Here is an 11156-nt window from a genome sequence, read left to right as displayed (position 1 = left end):
GCGCTGCCACGTGCCGCCTTGCTGCCCCACCCTTCTTGAGCCTCCATCGGCCCCGACCATCCATCTATACATGCCAGGATCTCCTTCGCCGACTCCCCCTCACCCGAACAATCAAAGCTCCTAACTCGCCTCTGTTTACAATGCCGCAGCCGCGTCGTTGACGGATCCGGCTTGCTCAAGGCGAGACCTTGCCGTGGCTGGCCGCGGCGTCCCTGTCTCACTTTGGGACCACACACATCGATCGAGGCAAAAAAAAAAAACCAAATTGCACGAGGAATAGCAAAAGCAAATAGCAACACGAAAAATAGTTATATGGGCAATTATTCCAGTTGACATTCTCAAGAAAGAAACAAAACTAGGTTAGCAGCCACTTTGCACCGGCAATCATGCCCAAATAATCTCAACAAAGTGCCTAACGATGTCCTGGCACGATCATTAGTTCATTAACAGAATATAGAAGTATACCAAGAGCCTGTCGTCGTCGGTTGACCCGGCTGCTACGAGTACAAAGAAGAAGTCAGTGAGTGCATTGACAAATCGTACCACAGATTACCCTTTGACAACCCTTACCTACCGTAACTGTACGTGTACTCGGTCTCACTTGCACAACAGATTTGATTACCCTTTGACCATGCACACACCTCTATGCGCTAGCCAGCCGCGACCTGATCGCTCGAGCTCTCCATTTATTCAGACCATGCCCATGCAAACCTGATCGGCATTCCACGACCATGGCGACGCCGGCGGTTGCATCGGTGGCTCTACTCCTGCTCTCCTGTGTAGCGGCCGCGGCGGGCACCGACCGGGACGCGCTGCTGGCGTTCAAGGCCGGCGTGACGCAGGATCCGACGGGCGCGCTCCGGTCGTGGAGCAACGGCACGGGCATCTGCCGGTGGGCCGGGGTGAACTGCAGCGCCGCGGGGCGCGTCACGACGCTGGACGTCGGCTCGCGCCGCCTCGCCGGCACGCTCTCCCCGGCCGTCGCGGACCTCGCGCACCTCGAGGTTCTCAACCTCACCGACAACGCCTTCACGGGAGCCATTCCGGCTAGCCTTGGCCGGCTCGGGCGTCTGTACTTCCTCAGCCTCTGCGACAACGCCTTCACCGGCGAGATCCCGGCCGCGCTCCGCGGCCTCACGAACCTCACCACCGCGTACCTCAACAACAACAACCTCACCGGCGGCGTCCCAGCCTGGCTCGGCGCCATGCCGATGCTCATGGCGCTGACGCTCAGCACGAACTCGCTCTCCGGCCGCATCCCGTCGTCGCTCGCCAATCTCACGACGATCCGGCAGCTGGAGCTCCGCGAGAACCTCCTCGAAGGCGAAATCCCTGAGGGCCTCGCTCGCCTCCCGATGCTCCAGAAATTCAGCGTGTACCAGAACCACCTCTCCGGCGAGATCCCGCCGGGGTTCTTCAACATGTCGTCGCTGCAGGGCCTCGCCCTCGCCAACAACGCGTTCCACGGGGAGCTCCCGCCCGATGCCGGCACGCACCTGCCAAACCTCATGTACCTCTTCCTTGGCGGCAACAACCTCACGGGGCCCATCCCGGCGACGCTCGCCAACGCCACCCAGCTGCAGTTCCTCAGCTTGTCCAACAACAGCTTCACCGGCCAGGTGCCGCCGGAGATCGGCAAGCTCTGCCCGCAGTCGCTGCAGCTGTCCAACAACCAGCTCACGGCGACCGACGCCGGCGGCTGGGAGTTCCTGGACAACCTGACGAGCTGCGACGCCCTGGCCGAAATATTCCTCGGCGGCAACAAGTTTTCCGGCGCCATGCCGAGCTCCATCGCGCGCCTCTCGACGCTCCAGGCGTTGAGTTTGTCGGGCAATCGCATCTCCGGCGTTATACCGCCGGGCATAGGCAACCTCGTCGGGCTACAGATGCTGGACCTCCGGCATAATCTCTTCGCCGGCGCGATCCCGGAGGGGATTGGCAAGCTGGAGAACCTCCAAGAGCTGCAGTTGCAGGGGAACGAGCTGACCGGGCCGGTGCCATCCACCATCGGCGACCTCACGCAGCTGCTTAGCCTCGACCTCAGCGACAACTCGTTGAACGGGTCGATCCCTCCCAGCCTCGGCAACCTTCAGCGCCTTATGCTGCTCAACCTCTCCGGCAATGGGCTCGCCGGCCATGTCCCGAGGGAACTGTTCGGCCTCTCGTCCTTGTCGTCGGCGATGGACTTTTCGCGTAACCAGCTGGACGGCGTTCTCCCGCGAGAGGTAGGACAGCTTGTGAAACTCACGTTCATGGCGCTCTCCGGGAACCGCTTCATCGGCGACGTGCCGGCGGAGCTCGGGAGCTGCCAGAGCCTGGAGTTCCTCGACCTGGACAGCAATTTGTTCGACGGAAGCATCCCGCCGTTGTTGAGCAGGTTGAAGGGGCTCAGGATGCTGAACCTGTCGAGCAACAGGTTATCCGGGGCCATCCCGCCGGAGCTCGGCCAGATGACGGGGCTGCAGAAGCTGGACCTCTCGCGGAACGAACTGTCCGGCGACATGCCGGCGGGATTGGAGAACATGAGCTCCCTGATCGTGCTCGACGTGTCCGGCAACAACCTCGTCGGCAACGTCCCTCAGCGTGGCGTGTTCGCGAACGCGACCGGGTTCAAGATGGCCGGTAACAGCGCGCTTTGCGGCGGCGCCACGCAGCTCCGGCTGCCGCCGTGCCGACCACTCGCGGATTCCACCAGAGGCTCTCACCTGTTCCTCAAGGTCGCGCTGCCCATCATAGGGGCCGCTCTGTGCATCGCCGTACTGTTCACCGTCCTCCTGTGGCGGCGCAAGAGGAAGTCGAGGACCACGAGCACGGCGACGCGCAGCGTGCTCAACGGCAACTACTACCCGAGGGTGTCCTACGCCGAGCTGGCGAAAGCCACCGACGGTTTCGCGGAGGCGAACCTCGTCGGCGCCGGGAAGTACGGGTCCGTGTACCGCGGCACCCTGGCACTGAAGACGAAAGGAAAGCTGGCGCACGAGGCCATGCCCGTGGCGGTGAAGGTGCTCGACCTCGGGCAAGCCGGGGCGTGCAAGACGTTCCTGTCGGAGTGCGAGACCCTGCGGAGCGCGCGGCACCGGAACCTGATCGGCATCGTCACCTGCTGCGCCAGCGTGGACGCGGCCGGCGGCGAGTTCAGGGCACTCGTGTTCGATTTCATGCCCAACTCCAGCCTTGACCGGTGGCTGCACCCGGGTCGCACGGACGCACGCAAGCGTGGCGGCCTGAGCCTGGTCCAGAGGCTGCGCATCGCCGTGGACATCGCCGACGCGCTGAGCTACCTCCACAACAGCTGCGACCCGCCGATCGTGCACTGCGACCTCAAGCCGGGCAACGTGCTCCTCGGCGACGACATGACGGCCCGCATCGGCGACTTCGGCCTCGCCAAGCTGCTGCTCCTCAACGCCGCCGGAGGCACCGAGAGCACAATCGGCATCAGGGGCACCATCGGCTACGTCGCGCCGGGTACGTCTCTCTCCTTCATGCTACTTTTCAACCATGGCATGTCAGATGTCACGATCACTTGTCTGAAGAAACTCTTGTCCTGTGGTGTGCTGTGCAGAGTACGGCACGACGGGGAGCGTGTCCACGGCCGGCGACGCGTACAGCTACGGGGTGACCCTCCTGGAGATCCTGGCCGGGAAGGCGCCGACCGACCGCGGGCTCGGGGACGGCACGACGCTGCCGGAGTTCGTGGCGGCGGCGTTCCCGGAGAGGATCGAGCAGGTGGTCGACCCGGCCCTGCTGCCGATGGAGGAGCTGGACAGATCAGTCTCTGTTTCGGCTTCGATGTCGACCATGTCGACGGTGTCGACGTCGTACTCGGAGGACAGCGAGGTGCGCGTCACGGCGCGGGACTGCGTGGTCGCCGCCGTGAGGGTCGCGCTGAGCTGCTGCCGGCGGGCGCCGTACGAGAGGATGGGCATGAAGGAGGCCGCCGCCGAGATGCACCTCATCAGAGACGCCTGCCTTCGCGCGTGCGGTGCAAAGAAGCCTGTGGTTTAGCGTGCTTCCTCTGACAGCCGGAGTAGTGAGCTCGACAGATAGCCTTCTCCATATTGATTACTTGATTAGTACATAAACGGATACACGGGATTGCTAAATTCTCATGAGCGAAACAGGGCTACAATGGCCACCTTCCTGATTTTATGTATGAAGCTGCCTGTGTGCCAAGAGCGAATGAATGCAAGTGTATCTTCAGAAATCACTAATTAAGGGAGATGCACCATGCTTTGATCTCACTTGGCTTTTAGCAAACATCTAATCATGTGGAAAATAAGCAGAAGATATAATCATCTAATGAACAGAAGATAGGTACAGCTCCATGTGGTTAGGTTTCCTTTTTTTCTGGACAGGTGGCAAGGAGTTTAGATTCCTTAGCTTCAAACATCCATCGCCATGTCCCTACCTTAAAAGGATAAATACACAATGGAAAGGACCTTTATGAACTCATTTCTCCAAAGCTTAGCAATTACAACTTGGCAATCAACAGAGAGAATTTCTTAGGCTCTCAGATTGGTGAGCAGTACAAGTTCAGCAAGGTGACTGTCGCCAACAAAATCTTTAGAGGTTCACCAAGCATAATATGTATCCCACGATCGCTGAACAAAGAATCTCAGAGAATATAGCAAGGATATATGGAGAATGGCATTTTGGAGCTCGGCCTCCATGGAGGCTGAATTTTTTTTTTGAAAAGTTCAAAATTCATACTTTTTGGTTTCAAAAAAATCTGAAAAAAATTGTACAAGTATACAAGGATGTGATGTGTATGTATGTAAATTTTCAGAATGAAATACTTTGAGATGCGGTTTGTGCAGAAAGAATAAACTCATGGACTTTTGGCATGAATAGTATCATGTGCTGAAAAGCCACAGATTTGTCTTTTTTGCGCAGCCCTCATTTCAAAGTATTTCACCCTGAAAATTTACACACACATGTGTTATGCCTCCATGTATGTCTGTGTTTTTTTAGATTTTTTTGAAATGTAAAAAATATGAATTTTGTTGAATTTTGAATTTTTCAAAAACCGGCCTTCATGGAGGCCGAGCTCCAAAAGCAATTTTCGGGATATATACAAAAGTATAATATGGATTCCGACTGCATTGTGAACAAAAAAACATCAACAGACCTTGATTAATATCTGAAACATCCCAAGCAAAGAAATGGAAAGTTGGACAATGAAAGGCGGCACCTTACAGTGTTTAACGAACAAACCTCGATTTCGGTCATGGTGAGAGACTGCACATGTGAAAGAGCATTAAGACAAACACAATTAAAGTTATTGTCGCCTCCAGATCCTCGGCGGTTCACCAAGCATAATAGGTGTCATCGATCGCTGAACATATACAAGCCTGAATATCGAACACAAAAGGCACATAATGGACAAACATCACAGAAAAATCACAGCATGCATGTTAAGCTGGAAAGTGGGTATTAATCATATTGAAGCCATATAATTGCAGAGACGACAACAAGGATATATGCAAAGTAAAATTACTAATCCGGCACCCTATACGCAATTAAACGAGCATAGAGCAAACGGGCATGGAAATCCACAAAATCCAGACCAAAAGAAAATCACAGTTCAGTCGACCGACATAGTTCTAAACTAAAATTACTAAAAACAGAAATAAAGTTGAAGAGGGCCGAGCTTCTCCCCACTTCCTCGCCGGTCCTTTGCCCCTTCTGGTAGCCGGCGTAGCTGTAGCCCTTGGCGGGGCCACGAATCGGGGGTGGCTCACCAGACCGGACCTAGCCTAGGGGAGCATCACGGCCTTGGGGCCCAGCCAGGACGACAATTGACCTTGAGGCGACTTGCTCTCCAAGACAAGGAGGGTGGCGGCCTAGATTACAGCTCCTCCCTGTAAAACCCTAACCTCCGCCGTCTATATAAAGGGAGGTAGGGGTGGACTCTACCTCATGCAACTGTACAACTTAGAAACAACAACATATGTTAATTTTCGTGGCAAACACTTATGCGCGTAATATAATGGGAAGGAGGGAGTATTACAATGACTATATAAGCCTAGAGGATGTACATTAGAACATAGCAGCATGAACACTAAATGTTGTGTCCCTCGATAAAAATTCGACACTTACCCATGAACATTACGCGCCATGGAATTTGTTGCTAGTCCCAGCCACCTTTAATTAAGTGGAATGAGTTTCAGCAACCTTGGAGCTGCAATGCCAATTTCCCATACACCCTCTGAACCCAATCTTTTTCCCCACTATTGTCCTTAAATACTGCATGGCGAATGTAAAGTAAAAACAGTGGGCAAAGAAGGAAAGGGAACACAGGGAAGATATTGAATAATGAAAGATATCGATACTCACAAACACATGACGCTGGATATTACAAGGATAGTGTGGCAAAACCATGGAGGAATAGTGGCTCCATTATTCTTTGCTGTTAGATTTAACCCTGGTTCATCCTACTCCGTTACAACAAGTCTAGATTTAGCATATATAAATTGTTCTGCCCGTCATAGACCTACAATCATCATGGAACATGATTCCCTGTAACTATGTCAGATATAGGATCCATTATTAAAAAAAAAACTGTTTGCAGTATTGATGAGGGGGCTAACTGAATGAAACTTCGGTGTCACGGGCCGGAATGTCATGGGCTGGACCCATTACTGGGCCTCATTCCAGCGCTTGGTAGACTAACTGTAACCGAGCCCACTCGTCCTCTCCACTCCCGCAACCCCGCGCCGCTCGACCTCCTCTTTCCTCCCACTCAGGTGCGCCGCCGGCACTCTTCCTCCCTCCCTCTCTGCTGCGCCGCCGGACCTCTCCCTCGCTCCACATCCTGCGCCGCCGGACATCTCCCTCGATCCCTCTCCTGCGCTGCCAGCCCTCTCTTCCTTCGATCTGCGTGGACGGCTGATCTGATTCATCTCATCCTCTCTCGATCTGCAGGATACAAGTGGAACAAGGCAAGGGCGTAGGTGCTACTCAGGCACGGCGGCAGAGCCAAGCACACCCTCCTCTCCCAAGGTACCAACCCCTCTTCCTCTCCCCCTGTATATACTGCTGTCCAGTACATTTTTTTCCTCAATTTGCTGCTGTCCAGTACGTCTTGTTAAAATTGCTGCTGACCAGTACATCTTTGCAATATATGGTGATGTGTACCATTCTTGATAGGATGTATCAATTGTAGTAGATGGTCAAGAAGATGTATACAAAAGAAAAATGATGGTTAGGGGAGCCGCAGTTTTTTTCGCACTTGCTGCAATGACAGTGATTGTTTGAGCTATAATAAGGAAGAGAAGACCACGTATTACATATGGCCCAATGCATGAAAGAGATTGAATCAGATTTAATTATCTAAACCACAAATTTTGGCAAAGCGATGTCTTGTGTAAAAACATGTTAAGGTTTGAAAGAGCTGCGTTCTTTTGCTTGTGTGGCATACTGAGGGATTGCAATTTGCTAGAACACAGTCCACATCTTAGCGTGGAGCAACAATTAGCGATGTTTTTGCATACAGTTGGGCATAACCTTCGGAATAGGGTTATTTCAGCCAATTTTTGTAGATCATACGGCACAACCAGCATCTATTTTAGAAAGGCTCTTCATGCCATAGGCGAGCTTCATTATGATTATATAAGGCCACCATCATTGGAGACCCCCACCAAAATTGCAGGAAATCATCGAGCGAGCAAGGTCCACTTCTAGGTTCTAACGCTCGCTGCGTCCTCCCTGATTCCCACCCTTCTCTTCTTCATCGCGAGTGCCGGCGGCGGCTGGTAGAGAGGCGAGCCGAGAGGTGCAGCGGGCTACAAGTGGAGAGATCAAGCGAGAGCCATGGGCCGGAGGATCCTCAACGATGCGCTGCGCACGATGGTGAACGCGGAGCGGCGGGGGAAGGCTATGGCGCAACTCCAGCCCATCTCTGGCGTCATGATCTCGTTCCTCAACATCATGAAGCACAGAGGTATCAGCTACTCTGTGCTCCCTCTCATCAGGCTGCTGCATGGTGGTACCTACTGATGTAATAATCTTGTATTTGAATCACCAGGCATTATACACCTTCATTTACCGAGAACGAGTGAAAAAATAAGTTATTTGGGGTAGTGGCTTTTCTCATTTTGACTTCAGCATGTGAGAAGAAAGGATTTTTTTTATGAACTTGTAATGTTGTTTAGTCTCTTATGTTTGCTCAGCCAATCTCTGTGTTGTGCCCCTGCCTCCTGCCCCCGCAGTTGCAAATTAAGCTCTTGAGAGTTTATGAGAACATTTCTTTTACTGTGCTAATTTTCCCTGAAATTTATTCTGCTGACTTTCTCAGGTTACATAAAAAATTTCGAGGTATTCGATCCACATAGGGTTGGAAAAATCACCGTGGAACTTCAGGGAAGGATTAAAGATTGCAAAGCTCTCACTTATAGGCAGGACCTCAAGGCTATGGAAATAGAAAAATACAGAACTAGGATGCTTCCAACACGGCAGGCATGTTATCAACTCATATTTGATTTTTGTGAACATTCATATCTTCTGTTAGTTGAGGGATACAGTTATCTTGCTTGGTCTATTTTGATATTGTTATGGATACTGAAAGAATCAGGAAGGTGAAGATATGGTGTGCCAGACCTTGCTAGTTTAAATGCTTATTACTGAATCTATTGTGCTATTTGCCATGACAACATATACAATACCGATCATGAAATGTACATTAGGGTTAGGGGCAGCTAAATATTGACTAGATCAGACAGTATTTTACTTTTACTACTACGTAGGGCATGTTTAGTTTGTAGTCTAAGCATGCCACGCCCAACCATTGTCATGCCACAACATCTTAGGCATGTGAAAACATTCTAATCAACATGCCATTGCGGGTTGTGGCAGATTTTTGAGTAATTGAGTAAATAAATTAAGCCATGGAAGAATGTAGCATAATGTTCATCTTTCCCTGCTGCAAATACCACTTTTGGAAAGCAAGGCAAGTGAAAAACTCTACAGGTTATCTCATTTTTATGACAAACCATAGAAGGTTTGCTAACTTAGTTGAATTGTTTTGCCGCAAATATGAGTCTTTCATCTTTTCATTTAGAGATGACTGGCAAGTGAGTAGAAGCACACATTCTCAGGGAAATTGTATAAAACAACAACTAACTGATACTGTTACGTAGTGTAAACTTTTCTTGTCGTTACTCTTATTATTCGGATCTCCTTCGATCACATCTCTGGTGTGGATGTCAAGCTAAGCACTTGTAGCTAAACTAACTTCTGAATGCTTACCTGTCCTGCTTTATTATGTGCTGTTCATTTATTTTGTAGAGTTAGTGTGTTATTTCTAACACATTTGCTTTTTCGTGCTCTTATTTGCTTTGTAGTGGGGCTATGTTGTGGTGACCACCCCAAATGGCGTTTTAGATCACGAGGAAGCAATTAGGCAGAATGTGGGCGGCCAGGTCCTCGGTTACTTCCATTGAGAAGGAAACACAGTTATCCCATGCTGAATCAGCCCTGGGCTGCATTCTTTATTTTTCTGTTATGACTGAAGTCATTTTATTTGGACATTTAGAGCTTGCTGCTTTTGTTCATGGCCAATAGAAATGGGATTACATGTCAAAAGTATGTGGCGACACTGACATAAATATTGTAATCCTTCTTTGGGACATGTAGTTTGAGATACACGAGTAACACTCTAGTTCGAGCATCTATGATCTTGCTGAGAACCTTGTCGCAGCCACTTCTCTATAACCGAGGATTTAAAACACGCTGTTAATTATGCACTTAACATGGTGTTCATGACAGCTCATCCCCTCCGCAGCTGAAGGGAGACTGGGGAGATCGAAGCAGGGGAGGCCGAGGCGGAAGAGCTTTGAGAGAAACCTGGGTTGAAATGTATGCGGATAGTGTTGGATGCCTGGCTCCCACATCCCTGTCCGTGGAGCAGTCCCCTTTGTAAATGGACGGATGCGGTGTCCGGTTTGCGGGTCAGCATTAGAGTTGCCGTAAGCCACTGTTATACTTGTAGTTAGAGTTGAAGATGGCCTTAAAGTTGCAGTTTATTTAGTTCCCTGCAAACAAAGTCAACAATATGTGAGTTTTCATATTGGGCCACACATTATATTTTGTACAGGGAGCTGATTTACATTCGCAATTATTTTGGTTTGACTTGTACAAATACGGAGTACTATGTATGAAATGTCACCAGCAAAGAGAAAAAAAAACTTAGAAATGTTCACATACGGAGAGAACGGCACCGCCACGTGCGCTTGTTGGTGCGACCGAAGGGGACGACGCACGCACGCACGCGATCAAGGGTCAGTCAACGGCTAGAAGGAAACATAATGTGTACAGTACTACGTGCGCGCGAGATCAGTGCAGCTGCGCGTCCGTCTCCTGGGGCACGCGCCCCATTGCCCTAGCCATTCACCAGCGCCGCCGCACGTATGCAGCCGCCAATGGCTCCGACGCCCCGATGCCCGGTCCTCCCCGACGAGATCATGGAGGACGAGATCTTCGCGCGGCTGCCGGCCAAGTCGGCGCTCGGGTGCCGCTGCCTCTCCCGTGCCTGGGCCGCCGCGCTCTCCTCGGACGACTTCGCCGACCGCCACCACTCCATCCATGGCGGGCGCCCCAAGATCTTGCGCCTGCAGGATTACCCCTACGACCACGACCAAGAGGCGAAGCTGCACGACGCGGGCCGCGCGCCGCCGACCATCGGCATCCCCATCGCCATCACGACCGGCTGCTTCCCGCGCTTCATCACGGCGTCCTGGGATCCTCCCCCGCCCGCGGAATCATGCCCCACGCACCCCTGCCTCGTCACGGTGCAGTGCCGCGGCCTCCTCCTCCTCGAGCTGATCCCCACGGAGATCCACGTCCTGTGCAACCCGTCCACCGGCCAAAAGAAAGCGCTGCCGGAGGGCCGGACCACGGGCCGCCGGCGCCCCGGAGACGCGGTTCACAGGTACGCCAGCCTAGGGCTCGGCTACGACGCGCGCGTCAGGAGGCACAAGGTCGTGCGCGTCTACTACTACGGCGAACCGGACGGCGGGGGCCGCCCCGCGTCCGTCGGGTGCGAGGTCTACGTGGTGAACGGCGCCGCCGCTGAGTCATGGCGCACGGTTCGTTCCAGGCCTGTGGATTGTTGGTTGGAACCCTACACACCGAGCGCCTTCGCGCAAGGGCACGTGTAC

The 11156-nt window shown here is 52.4% G+C and overlaps 2 protein-coding genes across 3 annotated transcripts; both read left to right on the top strand.

Moving 5' to 3' along the window:
* The first annotated feature begins 585 nt into the window (after positions 1–585).
* LOC123170393 (probable LRR receptor-like serine/threonine-protein kinase At3g47570) lies at positions 586–4228 on the top strand. The gene is made up of 2 exons (XM_044588255.1): positions 586–3465; positions 3563–4228. The coding sequence occupies exons 1-2, from the start codon at positions 732–734 to the stop codon at positions 4003–4005; spliced, it is 3177 nt and encodes a 1058-aa protein (XP_044444190.1). The 5' UTR covers positions 586–731; the 3' UTR covers positions 4006–4228.
* Positions 4229–6666: 2438 nt separating this feature from the next.
* Positions 6667–9669, top strand: LOC123167508 (40S ribosomal protein S15a-5). Of its 2 annotated transcripts, XM_044585344.1 has the most exons (5): positions 6667–6746; positions 6925–7002; positions 7652–7942; positions 8297–8457; positions 9342–9669. In XM_044585344.1, exons 3-5 carry the CDS (start codon positions 7813–7815, stop codon positions 9438–9440), a joined length of 390 nt encoding a protein of 129 aa, XP_044441279.1. In that variant the 5' UTR covers positions 6667–6746; positions 6925–7002; positions 7652–7812; the 3' UTR covers positions 9441–9669. The 2 variants fall into 2 exon arrangements, with proteins under 2 accessions (XP_044441279.1, XP_044441280.1); XM_044585345.1 differs by having other exon boundaries at positions 6718–7002.
* Positions 9670–11156: the final 1487 nt, after the last annotated feature.

Source organism: Triticum aestivum, chromosome 7D, assembly GCF_018294505.1.
Source record: "Triticum aestivum cultivar Chinese Spring chromosome 7D, IWGSC CS RefSeq v2.1, whole genome shotgun sequence".
Lineage (NCBI taxonomy): Eukaryota > Viridiplantae > Streptophyta > Magnoliopsida > Poales > Poaceae > Triticum > Triticum aestivum.
The sequence above is the reverse complement of the archived record's forward strand: the minus strand, read 5'-3'. Positions and strand labels throughout refer to the sequence as shown.